At 38.7% G+C, this 26,594-nt stretch overlaps 1 protein-coding gene across 2 annotated transcripts in view; it reads right to left on the reverse strand.

Annotated features, from left to right (window-relative positions):
- RELN (reelin) overlaps nucleotides 1–26,594 on the reverse strand; it is a 535,402-nt gene that overhangs the window by 305,031 nt on the left and 203,777 nt on the right. For both annotated transcript variants that reach the window (XM_025929644.2, XM_086696880.1), the window contains exon 4: nucleotides 3,860–3,930. In XM_025929644.2, the coding sequence (XP_025785429.1) occupies nucleotides 3,860–3,930 (71 nt within the window). The remainder of the gene's footprint in view (nucleotides 1–3,859; nucleotides 3,931–26,594) is intronic.

Genomic DNA, 26,594 nt, shown 5'->3' on the forward strand with positions numbered 1-26,594 from the left:
TTGGATTCAACTGTTCGTTCATTCAACGTTTACTGGGTGCATACTATGCACCAGACATTGTGTGAGGCTTTAGCAATTTCAGTAATAGAAAGCACAGGCCCTGTCCTAAAGGAGCTTGTATCTAATGGAAGACAAAGCACCTGTGATAATGTTCTTATGTAATATGCAAAAAAAAAAAAAAAAAAACGGCAGCCCAGTTAAATGAGTGCATGCTGAAGTAAGTGCTTTATTGGAAAGGCAGTGTAATGTGATGATTATCATCATGTGCTCCTGGCCAAACTGCCTGAGTTCCAGTCCCAGCTCAGCCAATTCCCAGCTCTGTGACCTTAAACAAGTTGTTCTCACTGTGTCTTTGTTCTAACACCTGTAAAGTGGAGGTAATAATAGTTCCTTCTTCAGACAGTTGCTGTAAGGATTAAATGAAGTCCTGGTTGTAGAATGGGTAGAGTGGAGTCTGGCACATAACAGTGCCGACAGTGTCTCCATTTGTATTATTATTGTGCCTTGAGAAATATGTCCAGGGATTATGTCACCATGTACAAGAGTCACCAAGACCAGCTTGAGGAGGAGCTTGAGGGAGATCAGAGATGTTTTTTCAGCAGGAGGCAATACCTAAGCAGGGTCTGACAGCCTGAGTTAGCCAGACAAGACACAAATGGGTAGTCCAGCCCAATAAAATGGGGGGGGGGGGGCAGGCATAGAATGTAAATAATACAAGGGTGATGGAATGAGGTACATTCTGGAATTTTAAGGTAGAAATGACAGGATGACAAGAAATGAGGTGGGGGAGGCAAACTGAAGCCACATTGTGTGGGATTTTCCTTGTATGCTGTGATAAGCAGTAGAGAGTTTTACCTTGAAGATAAACTATTGCCTCCAATGGAGATATTGAAGGGTTTTTTTTTTTTTAATTTTTTTTTTTCAATGTTTATTTATTTTTGGGACAGAGAGAGACAGAGCATGAACGGGGGAGGGGCAGAGAGAGAGGGAGACACAGAATCGGAAACAGGCTCCAGGCTCTGAGCCATCAGCGCAGAGCCCGACGCGGGGCTCGAACCCACGGACCGCGAGATCGTGACCTGGCTGAAGTCGGAGGCTTAACTGACTGCGCCACCCAGGCGCCCCAGATATTGAAGGGTTTTAAGCAGGGACATGACACAATCATGTTTCCATTTCAGAAAGCTCATTATAGCAGCCCTTCTTAGGGTGCTGGGCAAGTGGGAGCAGGGAATCCCAAGAGGAGGCTATTAAGCAAATCCCAAAGGAGATGATGGGGCTTGATCCAAGGTTTGTCGGGGGGGGGGGGGGGGGGGGGGGGGAGGGGGGGGAGGGGAATGAGAAGAAGATAGATGGAATTCCTCCCCTTTTTATTTAAACTGCTCTTGACCTTTCAGAACTTGCTCCCTGGGGAGCCTTTCCTAAGGTCCCCAGGCAAACTTAGCTGATCTGCCATTTATAGCCCAGCCCTGGAGAACAGGAAATGGGTCTTTCTTCACTTTTATAGCCGTATTTAGCACTGTGAGTTAAGACAAGGTCTTTTTAGGTGTTAGATACAAGTTTGCAGAATAAAATCCTTCAACGAATGTCTTTTAAGGAAAAGGATCGAGATGATAGACTACCAAAGGCATCACTAGCATGTTTTCTGATCCTTTTACTTTTTCAGCATGCTTAGCCGCCAATATAAGTCTTATAATAATAGCTGTCCTGAAGCTCCACAAAGCAGTATTTGTTTTGTTTAAATTGTTTAATTTAATTAAAACCAACAAACCTACTAAGTATGTTGTAATTGAAAAGTATTATGCTTTGGTGATGATGATTGTCATTTATTTCTCTTTTATAAGCACATTAAATATTCTTCTTCCAATGTATAGGAAATTATAACCTGTTAAATTTATGTTCTTTTATTTAAGGAGATAATTAATGTTTTAATTAAAAGTAGGTCCAAAATAGATATAGGGTTTACAGCACCAATTATTTTCCTTACTATTCCTGACAGCAGGAAGCCATCACTCTTGTTAGTATTCTTTCCACCCTATCTTGGATGGATTGATATGATTTCAATTGATTATGTGTTGTTGAAAAGCTTAATGTTTTCCTTTGGTCCTGGGCTGAATAGCATTTTTAATAACATCCACATCTACCGTTGTGTAAACCATATTCATGTACAATCTGACTGAATAAGGCTTTTTTTTTTTTAACCCACTGGCTGAGAATTTTTCCCACTGGTTTTTCTCGGATTTTTCTTTTCATTTTAAATGAACCCAATTCCAGCAATTCATTTACAATAGAAAAGACTAAAAAAATCCAATGCTTAAAAGAGATCAACTTTTAGACAATGGTAAATGTTAATAAAATTAGACATATCTTTTTCTGACACTATGCATTTTTCAGAACATTAATGTTCACTGTTATATGGTGTTCTATATTTTCAGTATTGTGAACATTTTCAGTCTGAAAAAAGATTTACACTGTAACAGAGTTCTTGAGCCTATTACAAAGGCTATCACATTTTTGCATTCACAAAAGTCACAATAAAAATCAGTTCAACCTAAGAACACTGATAATATTTTTGAAACTATAACTAGAATGGGGTTTTCTGATTCAAGAGTTACATACGTACACAATCAGAAATTTGCCAGTAATAATCATCAGGTGTCATATTATTTAGATAAAGCCATATTGATGATGTATATATTATTACAACTAATAAATGGTGTTTTCTTAGGCCTTTCAGAAACCAATATAATTTTTCCCATTTCTTTCCTGAGCCCATTAGATTCTCTTTAGCAGAGATAATTTGTAGAAATTTCCTTAAATTCAAAAATGTAATTCTTAATGTGACAAATTTCCCCAAAATACGACTGCATAAAAAAATTGATATTATGCCTATGATGGTGAAAATGGCATGACATTTACAAAGACTGGCTTCAAATATATTCATTATCAAATGCTTAAATCAAGAAATATATGTATCGCTGAGAAAAACTTGCATTTAATCTATCAACATTTTTTGAATGGCTGTCATATGCCAGGTTCCGGGGAACTAAAGAGCTCTAAAGGCATAGTTCCTATGTTTGAGAAGCCTTCTCTCAAAGGGTTTATCTTTTTCTTTGCAGAGGAAAATTCTATGTGAAGTGGTAAATGCTACAGTGAGGACACAAATGAAGTCAGGTGGGAGTTCAAGAAGTAGAGTGAACAAACGCTGTGTGGCGGCACGGATCCTGTCTTCACCTTTTCATTGTGTGTGTGTGTGTGTGTACGTGTGCATATGTGCATCTGTGAGTCTAGTATGGGTGAGACTCAGGATGTGTATGAGACACTCAAAAAGTACAAGCCATTTAATGTGACTATTTAATCTCCACTTAACGTATCTAAAATGATATGGCATCTATCCACAAGTCTGAAATTAATGGTGCACACAGTGGAAACAAGAATATAGACATGGCACACAGATCATGTTTAAAAGCAATTAAGTAGAAACATTTTCAACAAAGTTGACAAGAAATTTAAGTGGAAATTAAACAGATAGGGTTTTTTTTTGTAAAATTCTAAAATTACTAAGATTTATATTTCCAGAACAACTAAATGTAATTAGTTAGAAAAAAATAGGAAAAGAAGATAAATTTTCTCTTAGTTTCTCTTGCTCATGTTTAGTATTTCCAGAAGTCTAGAGATCTTTGTTGATAATTACTAAATACGAATCCATAAATCCCCCTTAGGAATACGAAGGGATCAATAATTCCATTTTTAAAGCATGATGATCAAGTAATAGTGATGAAATACTTAGTACATAGGACACAGGGCCTACCGTGAGTAATTTTGACAAAACTAACATAGAGGAGTCCAAGATGATTCTTACCTCCTTGTTCACACAACTGCTGGGCTAAAGCATCTTTGAAAATAATCTGGCCCCTGTGCGTTGCCGTAGCCCTGAAAATGAATAGGAAAGGTTAATCTAAATCTTGTAAATTTGGTGATAATTTAACGTATTTTTAAAATTTTTCAAAAAACCTCATTTTTAAATGTTACTGTATAGATGCAATCTTTTTAAAACTGAGTGCATTTGAACAGTGATACAAATGAACAAGAGTCAAGGCTTAACCCAAGGCACCTGGGTTGAGAATTATCTTCCAGTTTAGGGGCACCTGGGAGGCTCAGTCAGTAAAGCTTCCAATTTATGCTCAGGTCATGATCTCATGGTTTGTGAGTTCGAGCCCTAAGTCAGGCTCTATGCTGACAGCTCAGAGCCTGGAGTCTGCTTCGGATTCTGGGTCTCCCTCTCTCTCTCTCTGGCCCACCCCCTCCCCCCCCACTTCATGCTCTGTCTCTCAAAAAATTTTTTTTATTTTTTTATTAAATTTTTTTTTCAACGTTTATTTATTTTTGGGACAGAGAGAAACAGAGCATGAACGGGCGAGGGGCAGAGAGAGAGGGAGACACAGAATCGGAAACAGGCTCCAGGCTCTGAGCCATCAGCCCAGAGCCCGACGCGGGGCTCGAACTCACGGACCGCGAGATCGTGACCTGGTTGAAGTCGGACGCTTAACCGACTGCGCCACCCAGGCGCCCCTCTCAAAAAATTTTTAAAAATTAAAAAAAAAATAATTATCTTCCGGTTTTACTTTGTAAAGATATTGTAACATTCGTGTGCTTATTCTGAAAACTGCAGATATGAGCAAATCCTGGATAGAAGAAAAGGTATGGAAAGGATGCTGATTAAAATTTCTTCCTCAGGAGACTGGTATAAAATGTTTTGTGAAGCAATAAGGATACTAACACAGGAGAAAGATGCTCCTAATGTACTTTCTTTTCTGAAATCAACAGTCACCATAACACATAGAGAGTTTAGACAGAGAATTATATTTTTTATTTTTAATTTTATTATTTTTTAATGTTTATTTACTTTTGAGAAAGAGAGAGAGACAGAGCATGAGCAGTGGAGGGGCAGAGAGAGAGGTAGACACAATCCACAGCAGGCTCCAGGCTCTGAGCTGTCAGCACAGAGCCTGACATGGGTCTCGAACTCACAAGCAGTGAGATCATAACCTGAGCTAAAGTCGGTTGCTCAACTGACTGAGCCACCCAGGCGCTCCAAGATTTTACATTTTTTAGAAGTATTTTTAAAGGGCTATTCAGAGGTTCTGTAATAAAATACATCTTATAATAATAAGATACATCATAATAAAATACATCTTTTCTCCCTACTGGGTCTAATTCATCATTTGAAGTAGATGTGCATCTTTTCCCGCCTCTAATCAGAGCCGTGCACATATATTGGTGAAAAAAATAACATCCCTGTAGCAGATGTGTTATTCAGTGGCTATAATAGGAACTGTCTTATTAAAGGAAGAATTATTTATGCTTTATATTTGAAGTATTTTTCCTTAAAAAGTACTTCTCTGGCACAAAATGTATTGTTTGAACAAACTTAAAACAGAAAATCATGTCTCTTCAAGGAAATTGATTTTAGAAAATAAGCCATACAAAAATCTTTTTTGTAACTGAAAAAATATTAACATTAAATCTCAACTTTCATTCTACCAAAACCACCTTAGGACAAAAAATAATTTGATTCAGCCATCATTTACTGAAGATGGATTATGTACAAGGCACTGCAAAGTCTGCAGAGGGCAAAGTTTGGCCTCTGTATTTCCCCTCCATTGGTGTACCTCTCAGTCAACATCTTGTCCTTTGTGGGGCCCATGGGACCTCATGGCTCCCAACATTCCCCACTCTGGTCTCTATGTGGATGTACCTTCCTTCTCCATTCTGCAGACCTTTCTGATTTTTATTCCCTGTTGAACTGTTACTATCCCCTAGTGTCAGCTCCCAGGACCCAACTCTCTACAAGTAATCTGACAAACCAAGCCACGCTGAAGTGTTAATGGGTGATGCTGCTCCAAGCTAACATATTTCAGCAGTGAAACAGAAAAATATTACACATACACAATGGCATAATAGTGAGAGCTTTGAATGGTGGGAAGGAGACAAAATTGGAAAGAAAAATTACTGGGCTGCCTTCATTTCACACTGTATGTGACGTTTATAACGTAATCAGCCCTTGTTGTCACATATTAATCATTATCAAAATTGGGGCGTTTGGGTGGCTCAGTCGGTTAAGCGTCGACTTTGGCTCAGGTCACGATCTCACAGTTTGTGAGTTCGAGCCCCGCGTCCGGCTCTGTGCTGACAGCTCAGAGCCTGGGCACTACTTCGGATTCTGTGTCTCCCTCTCTCTCCACCCTTCCCTTCCCACCCCAACGCCCCCCCACCCCCGTCTCTCTCTCAAAAATAAACATTAAAAAAATTAATCATTATCAAAATTACTAATAAACAGAAGTTACCACACTATATATTCACATGTGTTTATAGGTTTTCCTTTGCCATTAGCAAATTGAAAATGAAGAGGACTAAATATAGTGCTAATCCAAGCCACAAACATGGCCTATGGACTCACTAATCAATTGCAGGTTTTATGCCCAGAGGGGACATGGAAACTTGATTTATCTAAATACATTTCATTGTCAAATCTCAATCAAGTCAAGAGCTTCTGAGTTCACACTCACTTCTAATAGCAACACAGCAATCACAAATGGAAAACTTTAATTGAAATTTGCTTTGGAAAGAATATATTTTCTGACATCATTAACCACCAAGAAAAGTCTTACAACATACAGTGTTCAAGTGTTCACTTTAGTTGTCTTCTGATCGTGAGTATACAACATCCCTATTGTAGTATTTCTCATTGATCCACAAACTTAGTTATCATTGTGCCAGTCTATGTTCCCATAAACACAATGAGGTCAAAGTACCCAGAAAAAAGTCAGGTCACAGAGGTTTTGCCTTCTCCCTAGATATCAGAGATACTGAAATACCCTGGTCACTGCACAGCACCTTATGAATAGTCCATACCACATTCCCAATACTCAGTTTCCTCAGATTTAGTATTTGTTGTTTTCATGCATGCTTTCACTTCTGCTACTTTGGTCTGATGAGTACATTTCTGAGGGACTAGGGAATAATTGAAACTGAAGGCACTTTTATAATTTGGTCAAAATTTCTTTAGCAGTGGTACTTACTCTTTAAACAAATATATGAAATCTCAACATGTTCCTATATTCCTAGCTTTTGAAGTCACTGGGTTCCCTCGCCTCATCCAGCATGATCCTCGTCACCCATTCCCCAAAACCTCCTGGTACACTTCTCAGGAACTCTTAGGGTTTTACAGTGGCAGAATTTGAAAACCACTGAACTAATCTAGCTCCTTACGGTGCATGGGTCAGGGCACTAAGGCCCAGTAAGAACATGTTGAGGGTCACACAGCCTATTAATGGCAGATAGGACCTGATCCAAGGTTACATTCTTTCCAAGTCTTCAAAATGTGCTCCAGAGTAGTGCCTAGGGGTCTCCATGGGAGTCTGAGGGAGAGGCAGCAGGGGGCGCTCCAGGCACCACCACTTCAACCAGAGCATCTGGGCTTCATAAGTTCTAATAATTTAATGTTGTTTGAAGGAAGGGCTCAGCAATTAGAAACTGGCTTGAGAAGCACCCCACGTGCCCAATGTCATTATCTGAAATTCTCTGCTTGTGAAAAGTTCGAACTAGGAATAACAACGTGACTGCTAAGTGTATATATATATATATATATATATATATATATATATATAGGCTCTAATAAATTAACTCCATTAATCCTGACCACAACTCTATAAGGTAGATATGATTATTCCCATTTTCCTGGGACACAGAATTATTGTGTGATTTGCCGAATGTCACACAACTAGTGGTAAAGCCAGGATTTAAATTCAACCAGTCTAAGTGTAGGGGCCTTGCTTTTTTTTTTTTTCTTTTTTTCTTTTGTTTTGTTTATTTTTGAGAGAGAGAATGAGAGAGAGAGAGTGAGCAGGGGAGGGGCAGAGAGAGAGGGGGACACAGGATCTGAAGCAGGCTCTGCACCGACAGCAGTGAACCTGATGTGGAGCTTGAACTCACAAACCGTGAGATCATGACCTGAGCCAAAGTCTCACGCTCAACCAAATGAGCCACCTAGATGCCCTAGAGTCCTTGCTTTTAACCATTACATTACATTGTCATTGATCTGGTTTAAAGATCTGAAGGTAGTTTTCACTCTTTTTTCAGAGGGAAAGCCTACTTTCTGGGCCTGATCTTTATTTATTTATTTTTTTAAATTTTTTTTTCAACGTTTATTTATTTTTGGGACAGAGAGAGACAGAGCATGAACGGGGGAGGGGCAGACAGAGAGGGAGACACAGAATCGGAAACAGGCTCCAGGCTCTGAGCCTTCAGCCCAGAGCCCGACGCGGGGCTCGAACTCACGGACCGCGAGATCATGACCTGGCTGAAGTCGGACGCTCAACCGACTGCGCTACCCAGGTGCCCCTGGGCCTGATCTTTAAATTCATGTGCCCTATGGCTTGTGTCTCTTCTAACCCTTCAGTCCATAGCTAAACCCTTTTATTTAACCTCCTTTTGGACAAACTTCTTTTCTGTTTCTAGTTGGAAACTTAGCCACTTGGCCAGCAACTCTATGGGGGTTGTCTTTAAAAATAGCAAATCCAGGGGCGCCTGGGTGGCGCAGTCGGTTGAGCGTCCGACTTCAGCCAGGTCACGATCTCGCGGTCCGTGAGTTCGAGCCCTGCATCAGGCTCTGGGCTGATGGCTCAGAGCCTGGAGCCTGTTTCCGATTCTGTGTCTCCCTCTCTCTCTGCCCCTCCCCCATTCATGCTCTGTCTCTCTCTGTCCCAAAAATAAATAAACGTTGAAAAAAAATTTTTTTTTAAAAATAAAATAAAATAAAAATAGCAAATCCTGCCATTTGCAAAAACGTGGATGGAACTGGAGGGTATTATGCCAAGCAAAGTAAGTCAGAGACAGATGATTTCACTCATATGTGGAATTTGAGAAACTTGACAGATGATCATAGGGAAAGGGAAGGAAAAACAAGATAAAAACACAGAGAGGGAGGCAGACCATAAAAGACTCTCAAATACAGAGAACAAACTGAGGGTTAATAGGGATGGGGAAAATGGGTGATGGGCATTAAGGAGGGCACTTGGGATGAGCACTGGGTGTTGTACATAAGTGATGAATCACTCCTGAAGCCAAGACTACACTGTATGTTAACTAACTTGAGAATAAGAAAGAAAGAAAGAAAGAAAGAAAGAAAGAAAGAAAGAAAGAAAGAGAGAAAGAGAGAGAGAAAGAAAGAGAGAAAGAGAGAGAGAAAGAAAGAGAGAAAGAGAGAGAGAAAGAAAGAGAAAGAGAGAGAGAGAAAGAAAGAAATGAAAGAAAGAAAGAAAGAGAAAGAAAGAAAGAAAGAAAGAAAGAAAGAAAGAAAGAAAGAAAGAAAGAAAGAAAGAAAGAAAGAGGTCTCAGGGAGCCTAGGTGGCTTAGTCAGTTGAGTGTCCAACTCTTAATTTTGGCTCAGGTCATGATCTCACGGTTCGTGAGTTCAAAGCCTATGTTGTGTTCTGTGCTGACAGTGCAAAGCCTACTTGCAATTCTCTCTCTCCCACTCTCTCTGCCCTTCTCCTGCTTGTGCATGCACTGCTCTCTCTCTCTCTCTCTCTCTCAAAATAAATAAATATACATTTTAAAAACATTTAAATAGCATTTCTCTCTCTCTTATTTTAATCCCAGTATAGTTAACATACAGTGTTATATTGGTTTCAGGTGTAAAAAATAGCATTTCTCTTGATCACCTCTCCTACAGTACTTTGTGAGTCCCTTGGCTTCTAATCAGCTCACCATCACCACAGTCCCCTTTCAACTCTGAGTTGTATTTCCTCCAACAGCCCCCCCCTCATGTCTGTCTTGATCTCTACCAAAGACAAGGGCACAGGATGCCAACCTCATCTATGCCACTGCCCAAACCCTGGAGGGATACACAGGACACAAACACATGGTGAAGGTAATTATCATGTGTGTCACTATATATATATATATATATATATATATATATATATATATATATGAGCTCTTAAACCCCTTAGATAACATTTTAATATAAAGGTGCCCAACCCTATGGTAGGTATATGGTTAATCACTGTTAAGGGCCTACATATTCACATTGTATCTTGGGGAGAAGAAAGACCAGAACCCAGGTGACCAGCAAGAAAACAGTTCCATTGCTTTATGCCATGAGATGTTTGCTCTACACTCCCAGGATGTGGCCAAAGTCAATAATGGCAAGCTCACTTTGAATATATTTAGAAGTATGAAATAATTTATGGTGGTTTACCTATAGAATTGTAGCACTTATTTCAAATCTATGGATATATATATATATATTTACATAAAGATAAATAGACATAAGTATAAAATACATCTAAATATATATTAACATAAACTTATACATTTAAAATTAAAATATATTTACATATATTACATATATTCAAAAATTGCTAAAAGCAGAGTTGAAAGACTCAAAAATTGCCCTCCAATTTTTAATCCACATTATATTTTTCTTATAAAAATAAACAGCTATGATAGATGGTGACAGGCCTTATTCATTCTCAGAATTATTTTAGCATAATTTATAGTGTTCTTTTAGGGGCACATCTATCAAATTTGTGGTGCTAATAACTATGTTGGCACTACTTTCACTTAATTCTCCCTAAGTAGCAGTAATTTTTCAGAAGAGGTCAAAAAATCCTCATTGTTCACTGTTCTGAGGAGCAGACCAAATTTATTAAATAAGTTTCTAGTAAGTACTTATCATCTTCTTAGGAGATGCAGATATTTCTAGAGCAAGTTTGCCAACAAGAATCCCTATTAAGTAAGTAATTTTAAAATTCCTTTGGGCTGTTACAGTCTATAATTTGAAAGCTCTATAGATTCTACCAAATGAAGAAAGTTCATTATGATCACCATATTCAGAGCCTGAAATAGCCATTGTTATGAATTTAAAAAAACATTCCAGAATCTGATTTTAACTGAACTCCTAGAGCAGCTGCCTGCCCCAGCCATTTAAGAATTAGTGTATATCCAGCTGAGGCATGATGTTGAAGCTCAGTGTCTGGAATCGGAAAGACCTGAATTATTTTTGTATTTTATTTTAAAAAGAGAGGAGACGTGTGTGGGGAGAGGGGTGGAGGAAGAGAGAGAGCATCCCAAGCAGGTTCCATGCTCACTGAGGAGCCAGACGCAGGGCTTGATCCCATGACCTTGGGCCCACAACTGGAGCCAAAATCAAGAGTTGGACGATCAACTGACTGAGCCACTCAGGCGCCCCAAGAAGACCATCATCTAAAAAGTAGTGAGCTGCGGGGCGCCTGGGTGGCTCAGTCAGTTAAGCGTCCAACTTCAGCTCAGGTCATGATCTCACAGTTCATGGGTTCGAGCTCCGTGTCGGGCTCTGTGCTGACAGCTCAGAGCCTGGAGCCTGTTTCAGATTCTGTGTCTCCCTCTCTCTCTGCCCCTCCCCTGTTCATGCTCTCTGTCTCAAAAATAAATAAACGTTAAAAAAAGAAAGTAGTGAGCTGCTACTTATGAGCTATCTGAATTTGTACAATTTCTTTGATCACTCTAGGCTTCAGATTTCCAACATGAAGACAGGATTAATAACAACAATTATTAGTTGAAGATCTTAACAATATTCACTCTTCAGGTATAGTCTCTCTACCTAAATAAATTTCAAGCTTCTGGAATAGTAGGAATAGTTAATTAAAAGGAAATTATGCCCCATCAGGCACAGGTCAAAATGACTTCAACATTTGAGGGAATCAAAATTATACTTTTCAGTTCACAATTCACTTCCAATGTGCAACATTGCGATCCAGTTTCCAAAAAAGGAACAGAATGGGGTTTTAATATAGTTGTTACAATGCCTAGCCAGGCATATTGTTTCTTTATTTCATGAATCATTTTGCTTACAAATTACTTAAAGAATCATTTTTAAAGGTAGGGCAATGTGCTTGACTTCCAGTAGCAGGTTACTTTTCCCACAATCCTCTCCTGCTTTACTGAGGTCTGGTATGTTACTGTGTCCTATCCATTCACAGTTGGAAGGTCATTCATTCATCAGTGATCTGACATTAACCGCCCACCAGGAAATGTTACTAAATATGTGGGACATGGGAAAGGAGAGAGGTGGTCTGAATTTGGTAAATTTGATATTCAAAGGAATCAGTTCACTTGCAAAGATTCTTGTCCCCTTTTCATCAGCCAATTACTGCTAATTAGGTTGTGGACACAGCTTGACCCTTATTAAAACAAACAAACAAAAAACAACCAAATTCTTTAAAACATATAAAAGGAGTAATGAATAATTTCAGGGAGAAATTTTTTTATATTAAACTCTCAAGCTGTGCCAAGACCATTGCAAAATGGTAAAAGTTTGTGTACATTTTAACAATGCTTTTGCTTTTCAAAGTTTTACTGTTCTCTTTTTAAAATTATATCTTTTATTCCTAAACCATACCATTCTTCCCTCTGTCAAATGTATAAATATTTCCTCAAATACGTTTCAGCATTAATGTTCACTACCCAGCAATCACAAAGTCTATGTGTTCTTAAAGACCACCAAATACACGGCTGAATCCTATTTTCTGATCAAGGTAGAATTTTCATTAGTAAGACAAAGAACATATATAAATAATATCATTCAAATAGGGCCAATAAATTATCGGTTAATAGTAACTCAGCAAAGCTAACTACTAAAATTGACATATAGAGTTTTGTGGGGTTTAATTTTTTTGAGTGTTTATTTATTTTTGAGAGAGAGAGAGAGAGAGAGACAGAGAGACAGAGCGAGAGTGGGGGAGGGGCAGCAAGAGAGGGAGACACAGAATCCGAAGCAGGCTCCAGGTCCTGACTGAGCTGTCAGCACAGAGCCAGACGCGGGGCTCGAACTCACAAACTGTGAGATCATGACCTGAGCTGAAGTCGGACACTTAACTGACTGAGCCACCCAGGGGCCCCAACATATAGAGTTTTTTTTGTTTTGTTTTGTTTTTAATTTTTTTTTTCAACGTTTATTTATTTTTGGGACAGAGAGAGAGCATGAACGGGCGAGGGGCAGAGAGAGAGGGAGACACAGAATCAGAAACAGGCTCCAGGCTCTGAGCCATCAGCCCAGAGCCCGACGCGGGGCTCGAACTCACGGACCGCGAGATCGTGACCTGGCTGAAGTCGGACGCTCAACCGACTGCGCCACCCAGGCGCCCCCCAACATATAGAGTTTTAATCAAAACAAAACTAAGTCTGTGACTTTGGGAGGTAACTTAACCTGTCAGGTTAATTTCCTGATTTGCTTTAAAAAAAAAAAAAAAAAAAGCTCCTTGAAGCTCTACAGCCCTATGACCCCATGATTCTGAGTTAAGTGAGCACACATGAGCGTGTACACACACGGACAAAGACATGGTGGATGCAGTCTGCACCGACAGGAGTGCTTCCCAGAGCAGTGCAGTGCATAGTAGCAGAGGTGCACTACAGCAGGCTTGTGCCAGCTCACAAGAACTTCTTTTCTAAATAGTTACATTTTTGTTTCATTTTATTTTATAATTTAATACATGTGTGTATATATAAATGGATTCTGCATGTAGGCAATATACAACTCTAGGACAGCTATATTCCCTAATGCATGTAAAATACAAACTTTATCCCAATCATTTAAGTAAAAAAAAAATGAATCCTAGATTTACTTCCTCTTTTACTGGCAAATTTTGTCAATTTTATTTATTAACTCTCAAATTTACCCTTCTTCTCCATCTTCACAGCCACTGTTTTAATTCAGGATTTGATAATTTGTCATCTGATAAATTGCAACCCTCTCTTGATTGGAACCCCCCTCCAGATTGACCCCCATGCCAATCTAACTTTCACACTGTGCCAATTTTCTTGCTAAAATTGCTTGATATCCTTCTGTGGCTCTCTATGACTTAAAGGATCTGTCAAATTCCTTAGAATGGTCTAAAAGATTCTTCAGGATCTGGTCCATGCCTCATCTCCCACTATACTCTGTAACTGAGCCATAGAATGCTTTTCACAAGTTCCAGAAGGCATGACTTCTCTCACGGGCCAGGAATTTTCATATTCTATCCCCTGTGCATGGAAGTCTCTTGCCAAAACTCTTATTCATCCTCTAAATGTATTCAAGAATCTCTTGCCCTTATAAAGGCTCCTTGGATATCTCAGATGGTGTTAGACACCTTCTCCAAGGAAAGCACAGCTTATTTCCATACGTCTCACCTAGGAACTTCCTTAACATATGATGACTCATTTGGCAGCCCAGGCCTCTCTTCAGGGAGACATTCCTACTATAAATTCAAATAACATGGTAAGTAACAAACTCATATTCATGACTGCTTAATAACCTTAACCAACACAAAACCAAGGTTAATGCCTTCCAAATTCACCAAGACTAAACCCCTGCAATCTGTAGTGAAAAGATTAACACCCTGGGCAGTTAATTAGGTTAAAGAAGAATTGATTGCCTGAGTGTATAAGATGCTGCGAATCCATATATCTCTGAACCTGGCAAGAATTTTGTCAAAGGCATTGTCTGTCTTTGGAATTTTAACAACAAGCTCAGTCGAGACATTAAATAAGGACCTTTTAGTGCAAACAAATGATGTTTTTTATCTCTTTAAGGAGAGAAGTAGTTAGCCTATAATTAGATCTCTGGGATGAAATTACAAGCACTGATATAGAAGCATGAAATATTTTTCCAAATAATCTAGCAGAAATCATTGAAAGGAAAGTTTATTGTTTATAACAGGAGGTTAATCTCCATTAAAAAACAAGCAAGGCATCACTGAAAAAGATGCCATGAATGATCTTTCTTATTCAATTCAAAGACTTTTGGAAGCATTTGGCATATTAAATCAGCAATAGGAATTTTCCAAAAGATAATTCCAACTTTGAATGTGATTTGAAAGTCCCTGGGAGAAAAAGAAAAAAGGACAGGAAAGCAAGTGAAAATAAAAAACAAAAAGAAAAATGAAAAAAAGTTGGAGCTTACAGTAAGAAAAAAGCCATTTTCTATACAATTATCATTAGATTCAGCCTATGCAGAAAAATTTCTCCCAAAAGGGTATTTTTTTTAATGTTTATTTATTTTGAGAGAGACAGGGAGAGCAGGGAAGGGGCAGAGAGAGAGGGAGGCACAGAATCTGAAGCAGGCTACAGGCTCTGAGCTGTCAGCACAGAGCCAGATGCAGCGATTGAACCCACAAACAGTGAGACCATGACCTGAGCCGAAGTCAGAGGCTTAACTGACTGAGCCACCCAGGTGCCCCCCAAAATGGTGTTTATAATAGAGATTTTACACTCTTTGTGTTTACACATAGTAGTTTTAAAGGTATACATTTGAGGGGCGCCTGGGTGGCTCTGTCGTTTAAGTGTCTGACTTTTTAAATGTTTATTTATTTTTGAGACAGAGAGAAAGCATGAGTGGGTGAGAAGCAGAGAGAGAGGGAGACACAGAATCCTTAGCAGGTTCCAGGCTCTGAGCTGTCAGCACAGAGTCCAACATGAGGCTTGAAACCACCAACTGTGACATCATGACCTGAGCCAAAGTTGGATACTTAACCGACTGAGCCACTCAGGCGCCCCAAGCACCTGACTCTTGATTTCAGATCAGGTCATGATCTCACGGTTCTTAAAGTTAGAGCCCCATGTTGGGCTCTGTGCTGACAGTGAAGAGTCTGCTTGGGATTCTCTCTGTCCCTCTCGCTCTGCCCCTCTCCTAATAGTGTGCATTTTCACTCTTTTTCAAAATAAATAAATAATCATTAATAAATAAATAAAGGTATGCATTTGTGTTCTATTTCTATAATCAATTTTTATATTTTTAGTGTGCGAAAGAGATTTCAGGAATGGAAACCCAATGAATAACTTATGAATTTGACTTGAAGTAGTTTGACTTGAGACAAGGCCTAAAACCATAACTCCACTTAGTCCTCTCTTCTGAACTAGGTAATTTTTTCACAACAATTTTATGTTTGTGATCTCTGGGAGTGTCTTACTATACACATCAAAAGAAATTCACCAGCTTCCCAGAAGAGATGTGGGTTATGATGTGTGATCACTATTGCCTGCATATGTGGAAATTTGGCAATGCATAGATGGTCTACATTCATCTGGCCATACAGCTGAAGGTGAAGCCAGGGGCTAGAAAACATGATCCAGACACACAGCAATGGTGGCACCAAGGACTAGAGGCTGCTGCTGAAGGTCTGGCACATGCTGCAGGACAGTGAGACCAAGATCAACATCATCCACATGCAGTTCCACCAGGCACCGTAGACGGGTGTGCTAGAAAGCCAGGCAGCCACAGACAAGGCCTGAGGGGGTCTAGACCTGGGGGCCACAGAGCTGCACGTTGAGGATGTATGGCATCACTTGCGAGCAGAGTGTGTGGTGGCTGAGGGCACCAAGGATCACTGGAGACGTCCTGTGCACTCCACCCAATTCCACCAAATGTAGCGGGAACTCTGATGCTCACAGTGTTTTCAATAATTGCTATGTGATACCGCATTCCAATAATGAATAATCATTTTAGTGAAAAAGCACTGATAGTTAGAGGATATATAACACTAAAGAGAGGCAAACATTTATCCCTGGCAGAGTTTTATCTTTCTTTGCTTTGTAAATCAACAACAAAGTGGGTCTAGAGAGAGAAGCCACCTCCAAGCAGATAAAACCATGCTCTGTTTTGTCAGCATGCAAAAGGATTGCTCTTATTAGCTATTAAAAGCAGCAGAAATGCCAAACTTCTCAAGAGTGATCACAGAATATTAGAGTAATGGAAGGCTGAGTGGACTGATTCATATATCAAGAAGGATTATACCCAGGTGTCAAACATCTGTCAAAAGCTCCCAACTCACATGCTACACTTCTAAAACTGAACGGAGGAGTGTTGTGTATCAAGATAAAGGACTTTTTATTGTCTAACTTCTAAATGGCTTCAAGGGAGCTTTATCAGCAATTTTCCTGGTTCAGAAAACCACAAGTAATAGATCCTTGATTATAAACAACAAAAAACATGTACAATTTTTGTTATTAAAAAGATCATGTTCTCTCTGCCTCCAGTAGATACTTCAATGAGCCCTGAAGGATTGTGAATCTGATGAAATGCTGAGCTATTAGCCTGCTTTAGGTGCTCACATTTCTTAGTCTGGCCCTGTTGACACAGGATAGGTGCTCAGCAAATTTTTTTTTAAGTTAATTTGAACTGCTTCTTCTATACTAGGCTATATGTACCTCAGACGTAGGGATTTTAATCTATCTCTTTTTATATATTGGTACTTAGTACTTGACATAAATGGCCTTACAGTAAATGTGGAATACATGAATGATCTGTCTGTGTTATGCTTACTATATAAAGTTAAGTGAATTTATAACTAACTGGTAAATTATTGCATAAGAAACACTTCGAAAAAGATGATGAGGTGATAATAATAAATGGTCAAGATAAACATTAGCATAGGAAAGATTTATCTCAGAAATCAAATCAGTTAACAGCAAGAATAAAAGTAAATAAGCTAAAGCATTTGCTTGACTATTGCAACATGTTTTCACTATTTAACATTTTCCAGAGTATTCTTAAACCACTTGTATCCCAGAAATGCCTTCCAAAACCTCAAGATGAAAATAGTTTTCATACTACCTTCTTATTTATTTTTAAAATATTTTTTAATGTTTATTTATTTATTTAGAGAGAGAGAAAGAGCAAGCAGGGGAGGGGCAAAGAGAGAGGGAATGGGAGAATTACAAGCAGGCTCCACACCATCAGCACAGAGCCTGACATGGGGCTCAAATTCACGAACAACGAGATCACGGACCTGAGCCGATATCAAGAGTCAGGCACTTAACTGACTGAGCCACCCAGGCACCCGCTCATACTACCTTTTTAAATCACTAAAGTTCATCAAAGAAATGTATTTGAGCAGCTCTCCTGTTTTAAACACTTTTTAACTAAGTAAGCTTTGTGTTAGTTTGCCTCAGAGGCATCCTTAGGCAAAACAAGGACAAAACTGGTGAAATAGTTTATCAATTCCAAAGAAGACCTCGGTAAAAAATATTTTCCCACTGGATAGTGAATTAAAGTGTCTGCATATTTGTGAAAACACTAATGCAAAGTATTTAGGTGTCATTTCTGAATGGACTAATAGAGTACAAGTTTCAGATACAAAAGAATGGGGGTTACACTCTACTTCTGGCACGCATTCTCTCCATAACTTAGGCCATATCACTTAACTTCCATATGTCTCATTTTATTAATCTATAAAATAACTTGACCAGATTAGGTAACTTCTAAGGCTCCAACAGTAAACATGGAATCAGAATGAACATTTTGGGTTTGTACCACAACTCAGTGGTTTACGCTGACCTTAGACGAGTATTTATTTTTTAGAGAGGACTTTAAAATTTTCAATATCTATTTCAAGGATGTTCTGAAAATCAAAAGAGTTCATTCCCATAAAAAGACTGGGGAAAATGGGAAGAATTATAATGATGATGTTATGACTGGTCATTTCAGAAAATACAGGCACAAAATTGAAAGGTAATTGAAAAAAAATCCTTTCACTCTCACCACTTTTATTCAACACAGTACTTGAAGTCCTAGCCACAACAATCAGACAAGAAAATGAAATAAGAGGCATACATATTGGTAAAGAAGAAGTTAAACTATCACTATTTGCAGACAACATTATACTATCCATAGAAAATTCTAAAGACACCATAAAAAAACTACTAGAAAGTAATTAACAAATTCAGTAAAGTGTCCAGGTATAAAATTAATACCCAGAAACTGATAGTGTTTCTACATACTAACAATGAAGTCATAGAAAGAAATTTTTTAAAAGCACTATTTATAATTGCACCAAAAGGAATAAAATACCTAGGAACAAACTTAATCAAAGAGGTGAAAGACCTATATTTGAAAACCACAAAACACTGATGAAAGAAACTTAAGATGACACAAATAATGGAAAGATATTCCACACTCATTAATTGGAAGAATCAATATTGTCAAATGTCCATATTACCCGAAGCAATCTACAGATTCAATGCAATCTCTATCAAAATACCAACAGCATTCTTCAAAAAACTAGATCAAATTATACTAAAATTTGTATGGAACCATAAAAGACCCCAAACAGCCAAAGCAATCTTGAAAAACAAAACTGAAGGTATCACAATCTCAGATTTCAATAAAATCTGTAACAATCAAAATCAGCTGTAACAATCAAAACAGTTTGGTACTAGCACAAAAATAGACACATAGATCAATGGAATAAAATAGGGACCCGCAAATAAACCCATATGTATATGGTCAATTAATTTATGGCAAAGGAGGCAAGAATACACAATGGGGAAAAGACAATCTTTTCAATAAATGGTGTTGGGAAAACTGGACAGCTACATACAAAATAATGAATATGAACTACTTTCTAACACCATACACAAAAATAAACTCAAAATGGATCAAAGACCTAAATGTGAGCCCTGAAACCATAAAAATCCTAGGAGAGAACACAGACATTGGCCATGGCAATATTTTTCTAGATATATCTCCTAAGGCAAGGGGAACAAAAGCGAAAATAAACTATTGGGACATATCAAAATAAAAAGCTTTAGCACAGCAATGGAAACCATAATTAAACAAAAACCCAACCTACCTGGGAGAAGATATTTGCAAATGATATATCCAATGTGGGATTAATATCCAAATACATATAAAGAGCTGCTACAATGCCAAACAAACAATCTGATTAAAAAATGGGCAGAGGGGAACCTGGGTGGCTCAGTCAGTTAAGCTCAGGTCATGATCTCACAGCTCGTGAGTTCGAGCCCCATGTCAGGCTCTGTGCTGACTGCTCAGAGCCTGGAGCCTGCTTCGGATTCTGTGTCTCCCTCTCTCTCTGCCCCGTTCCCACTAACACTCTGTCTCTTTCTCTCAAAAATAAATAAACGTTGAAAAAAAATGGGCAGAGGATCCAAATAGATACTTCTGCAAAGACAGACAGATGGCCAACAGATACATGAAAAGATGCTCAACATCATTCATCATAAGGCAAATGCAAATCAGAACCACAATGAGAGTACACCTCATACTTGTTAAAATGGCTAAAATCAAGAAGACAAGAAGCAAGTGTTGGTGACAATGTGGAGAAAAAGGAACCCGTGTGCACTATTGGTGGGAATGCAAATTGGTACAGCCATTGTGGAAAACAGTTTGGAGGTTCCTCAAAAAATTAAAAACAGAAATACCATGCAATCCACTAATTCCACTATTGGTATTTGCCCAGGGAAAATGAAAACGCTAACTCAAAAGGATACATGCACCCTTATGTTTATGGCAGCATTAGTTACAATGGCCATTATTCCACTATTTACATGGAACCAACTAAATGTCCATCAATAGACAAATAGATAAGGAAAATGTAGTGTATGTATGCAATGGAATATGACACAGCCATAAAGAATGAGACTGTGCCATTTGCAACAGCATGGATGGACCTAGAAGGTATTACATTAAGTAAAATAAGTCAGACTGAGAATGATAAATTCTATATGATTCCACTGATAAGTGGAATCTAAAAAAAAATGAATAGCGGTGGAGGCGCAGCCCACCCAGCAAGGCAGAGCCCCTGAGTCTGGCTTGCAAAAGCGGAGGGGCCGGACTGCGTGAATTCTGACAGCCAGCGGCACTTAACATCTGGAATGTTAAAAGTCAACAGCTCTGCTCTCAGAGAGCCAGGAGGGTGAGAGGACACCGGGAGGGAGAGTTGTTGAGCACCGGAAGACAGAGCTCAGCTCCGCAGGGAACAAAGGCGCTGGCAAGTGCCATCTCCTTCTCCCATCCCCCAGCCCAAATCCTAAAGGGAACCAGTTCCTCTCACTGAACTTGCTTGCACCGCGCAAACACCCAATGCTGTGCTTCTGTGGATCCATCCCTCTGACGGGTCGGGCTCCCTCCTGGTGTTGCAGGGCCTCTCCTGTAGGGGACCACTGATGGCAAAGGAAGTTAAGCCTGTCCCTCCCGCCCCTGTGCACCTTGCAGATCCACCCTGGCTAATATGCCAGATCCCATAGAAGCATTCTTCTCGAAGCTAGAACAAGCAATCCTAAAATTTGTATGGAACCGCAAAAGACCCCAAATAGCCAAAGTAATATTGAAGAAGAAGAAGACCAAAGCGGGAGACATCACAATCCCAGACTTTAGCCTCTACTACAAAGCTGCAATCATCAAGAGAGCATGGTATTGGCACAAAAACAGACACATAGACCAATGGAAAAGAATAGAAACCCCAGAACTAGACCCACAAAAGTATGGCCAACTAATCTTTGACAAAGAAGGAAGAATATCCAATGGAAAAAAGATAGTCTCTTTAACAAATGGTGCTGGGAGAACTGGACAGCAACATGCAGAAGAATGAAACGAGACCACTTTCTTACACCATTCATAAAAACACACTCAAAATGGATGCAGGACCTGAATGTGAGACAGGAAACCATCAAAACCCTAGAGGAGAAAGCAGGAAAAAAACCTCTCTGACCTCAGCCACAGCAATTTCTTACTTGACACATCCCCAAAGGCAAGGGAATTAAAAGTAAAAATGAACTACTGGGACCTTATGAAGATAAAAAGCTTCTGCACAGCAAAGGAAACAACCAACAAAACTAAAAGGCAACCAACGGAATGGGAAAAGATATTTGCAAATGACATATCAGACAAAGGGCTGGTATCCAAAATCTATAAAGAGCTCACCAAACTCCACACCCGAAAAACAAATAATCCAGTGAAGAAATGGGCAGAAAACATGAATAGACACTTCTCTAAAGAAGACATCCAGATGGCCAACAGACACATGAAAAGATGCTCAACATCGCTCCTCATCAGGGAAATACAAATCAAAACCACACTCAGATATCACCTCATGCCAGTCAGAGTGGCTAAAATGAACAAATCAGGAGACTATAGATGCTGGCGAGGATGTGGAGAAACGGAAACCCTCTTGCACTGTTGGTGGGAATGCAAACTGGTGCAGCTGCTCTGGAAAACAGTGTGGAGGTTCCTCAAAAAATTAAAAATAGACCTACCCTATGATCCAGCAATAGCACAGCTAGGAATTTACCCAAGGGATACAGGAGTACTGATGCATAGGGGCACTTGTACCCCAATGTTTATAGCAGCATTTTATTTTATTTTATTTATTTTTTTTTTCCAACGTTTATTTATTTTTGGGACAGAGAGAGACAGAGCATGAACGGGGGAGGGGCAGAGAGAGAGGGAGACACAGAATCGGAAACAGGCTCCAGGCTCTGAGCCATCAGCCCAGAGCCCGACGCGGGGCTCGAACTCACGGACCGCGAGATCGTGACCTGGCTGAAGTCGGACGCTTAACCGACTGCGCCACCCAGGCGCCCCTATAGCAGCATTTTAAACAGTAGCCAAATTATGGAAAGAGCCTAAATGTCCATCAACTGATGAATGGAGAAAGAAATTGTGGTTTATATACACAATGTAATACTATGTGGCAATGAGAAAGAATGAAATATGGCCCTTTGTAGCAACATGGATGGAACTGGAGAGTGTGATGCTAAGTGAAATAAGTCATACAGAGAAAGACAGACACCATATGTTTTCACTCTTATGTGGATCCTGAGAAACTTAACAGAAGACCATGGGGAAGGGGAAGGAAAAAAAAAGATTAGAGAGGGAGGGAGCCAAAGCATAAGAGACTCTTAAAAACTGAGAACAAACTGAGGGTTGATGGGGGGGTGGGAGGGAGGGGAGGGTGGGTGATGGGTATTGAAGAGGGCACCTTTTGGGATGAGCACTGGGTGTTGTATGTAAACTAATTTGACAATAAATTTCATATTAAAAATAAATAAAAATTAAAAAATAAATTTAAATAAATTTAAAAAATGAATAAACAAACAAAAAGCAGAAACAGAACTATAAATGTAGAGAACAATGGTTGCCAGCAGGGATTTGGGCAAAATGGATGAGGGAGAGAGGGAGATACAGGCCTCCAGTTATGGAATAAAAAGCAGAGTATAGGAATACAGTCAATGATATTGTTATAGTGATATAATGGGAAACATAAGCTATGCTTATGGTGAACATAGCATAATGTAAAAACCTGTCAAATCACTAAGTTGTACCATTGTGTGCCGACTATACTAAAAAAACAAAATCCCAAAGTATATAGGATGATAAGTCACTCCCTTACCCTCAGGGAAAAAAGGCTATAAATTCTGAAATGTTTTATGACTGTGACAAAGCTAATGAAAGATCTAATAAAATACAGGATATCTAACCTAGTTCATTAGTCATAACAAATTAGGACAATATTGGTATCTTCTTGTAAAAAAATTCTGCTGAAGTACATCCAAGGACTTCACTTTACTTTGGAAAAAACAAATTTTTAATTATTTTTTCTGTTCTAGAAATAATGTGTGTATTATGAGAAATTTAAAAAAATATACAGGGGCGCCTGGGTGGCGCAGTCGGTTAAGCGTCCGACTTCATCCAGGTCACGATCTCGCGGTCCGTGGGTTCGAGCCCCGCGTCAGGCTCTGGGCTGATGGCTCAGAACCTGGAGCCTGTTTCCGATTCTGTGTCTCCCTCTCTCTCTGCCCCTCCCCCGTTCATGCTCTGTCTCTCTCTGTCCCAAAAATAAATAAATGTTGAAAAAAAATTAAAAAAAAAAATACAAATGTATTCATGTGAAAACAAAATTACTCATATTCATATCCAGGAGAGATAATCACTATTAACATTTTAGTAAACTATATTCTAGACTTTAAATTAATTCATGAATATCAAGTTTTTTAGAAAATTACTTGCCTAAAAAGGTTTCTTTTCCTTTACATTTACTATTTATTAATAGTAAATATTATAAATATTATTTATAAATAGTTCCTATATCATTAAATATTTTTAGAACAAGATTGTTATTGGCTAAATAATGTTCCACCATATAGCCATATTGTAGTTTCTTCAACCATTACAATATTGTTGGAATTTTTTAAGTTTATTTATTTATTTTGAGAGAGAGAGAGTAAGCGCGAGCAGAGGAGAAGGCAGAGAGGGAGAGAGAGAGAATTCCAAGCAGGCTCCTCACTGTCACCACAGAGCCCAATGTGGGTCTTGAACTCACAAACCGTGAGATCATGACCTGAGCCAAAATCAAGAGTCAGAGGCTTAACCAACTGAGCCACCCAGGTGCCTCATTATTGTTGGAATTTTATTTGTTTCTATTTTTTAATATTTTAAATAATGAAGTATATGAATCTCTGACCATGTCTTTTATTTCCCCCCAATTTTATTGAGATATAACTGACACATAACACTGCACAAATTTAGGGTGTACAACATGTTGATCTGAAACATTTATACATTGCAAAATGATCACCATTACAGCATTAGCTAACACCTTCATCCGGTCATATAATTACCATTCTTTTTATGGTGAAACATTTAAGGTCTACTCTCTTGGAAACATTAAAGTATATGATACAGTATTGTTACCAATAATTACTATGTTGTACATTAGATCCTCAAAACTTATTAATTTTATAACTAGAGGCTTGTTCCCTTTGACCAATATTTCCTGATTTTTCCTACCTCTCAACCCCTGGTAATTACCATGCTACTCTCTGTTTCTCTGAGTTAGACATTTTTAGCATATCTTGTATTTTAAGATAGATTTCCAGGACTTGGATAATTAAATTAAGGGCATAAACATGGAGGCCATAGTTCCAAATGGCATATAAGGAAGGGTAGCTTTGTCAACCAATGTCCCAGAGAGCACCCTCCCCAAGATACCCTGGTGGCATTGAGCATCATCAGTGTACAGTTTTCATTCCAAAGGTGTCTTGTTACTTTTAGTTTCCACCCCACTGATTATTAGTAAGGATATTTTGCATGTTTGTCGGTTACATTTTTCAGCTTTGGGAATTATCTATTCATGTCCTTGCCCATTTTGCTATGGGTTTTGATGTTTTTCTAACCAATTTACAAGAACTCTTTAAAATTTTTTTTTTACATTTATTCATTTTTTGATAGAGAGGGACAGAGCACAAGCGGAGGAGGGGGAGAGAGAGAGGGGGAGACACAGAATCTGAAACAGGCTCCAGGCTCCGAGCTATCAGCACAGAGCCCAACACGGAGCTCGAACTCAAACCATGAGATCATGACCTGAGCCGAAGTTGGATGCTTAACCGACTGAGCCACCCAGGTGCTCCAATTTACAAGAACTCTTTAAATGTGAAGGCTATTAATTCTATACTATATATTACTTTTTAAAATATTTATTTATTTTTGAGAGAGCGGGGAAGGGACAGAGAGAGAGAGACAGAGGATCTGAAGCAGGTTCTGTGTTGTCAGCACAGAGCCAACGCAGGGCTCAAACTCATGACCTGGAACCTTGAGATCACGACCTGAGTCAAAACCAAGAGTCAGACGCTTAATCAACTGAGCCACCCAGGCATCCCTATGCTGTATACTTCTTACCAATATTTTGTATGCAGTTTATAATTAGTCTTTTTATATTTATGTTTTTTAATAAAAAGAATTTCAAATTTTCATGTAATCAAATCTATCATTCAATTTCCTTCTAATTTTTTCCAGGGTTTTCATGCTTAGAAGCCCTTTCCCCTTCTAAACTCAATTGAATAGATAGATATGTGCATGCATTTTCTCCTGGAAATTTTTTCTGTTCATCTGGAATTTATTTTGGTATATGGGTATTGAGTTGGAATTTAAACTTATTTTTCTCATTTATTAAAACAATTTCTTTGTATATACTATTGAATAACTTTTTAGCAACCTATTTATTATTTATTAAAACAATTTTTTTAATGTTTATTTTTGAGAAAGAGAGAGAGACAGAGCGTGAGCAGGGGAGGGGCAGAGAGAGGGGAAGATACAGAATCTGAAGCAGGCTCCAGGCTCTGAGCTGTCAGCACAGAGCCTGATGCAGGGCTCAAACTCACCAGCTGTGAGATCATGACCTGACCTGAAATCAGATGCCTAACCAATCAAGCCACTCAGGTGCTCCTCAACCTATTTATTATAGAATCTTTTCTATATTATATTTTCAATCATTTATTTCATGAACTATCATACATTTCTATTGATGTGAAAGGTTTCAATAAATTTCTACACTAAAAACCATCCACATTAAGCTCAATTATATAAATAGAATAGTCAGGGAATTGGGAATAATGTTTTCTTCACAACTTCTGACTTTAATAGAAATAAACAGTGCTTATATTACCCATAATTAAATCATGCTCAGGAAGTGGAAATGCAGAATGAAACTTTCAAAATCTGTAGATTATGCTTATTTCTAGTTGTTAAACATCCATTAATTCCGATAATTTCAGGCAATAATTTCTATGGCAGTTTGAGAATACATGTTTGTCAGCTGAGCATTTATATGGGTAAAATGTAATGAATTTTAGGAAAATATAATAAACCTGAGCCTTCTTGTCTAAAAATACTGAGGGAAGGTCTGGAATTAAGACACAAGGTACGATATCGGGGGCTAAAAGCAGGAAAATGGAGAGAACACCTCTGGTACAAGGGCTGGACTGCCACCTAGTTCCTA

This window comes from Puma concolor, chromosome A2 (assembly GCF_028749965.1).
Source record: "Puma concolor isolate L17-30 chromosome A2, mPumCon1.1.hap2, whole genome shotgun sequence".
In the NCBI taxonomy this organism is placed as follows: domain Eukaryota; kingdom Metazoa; phylum Chordata; class Mammalia; order Carnivora; family Felidae; genus Puma; species Puma concolor.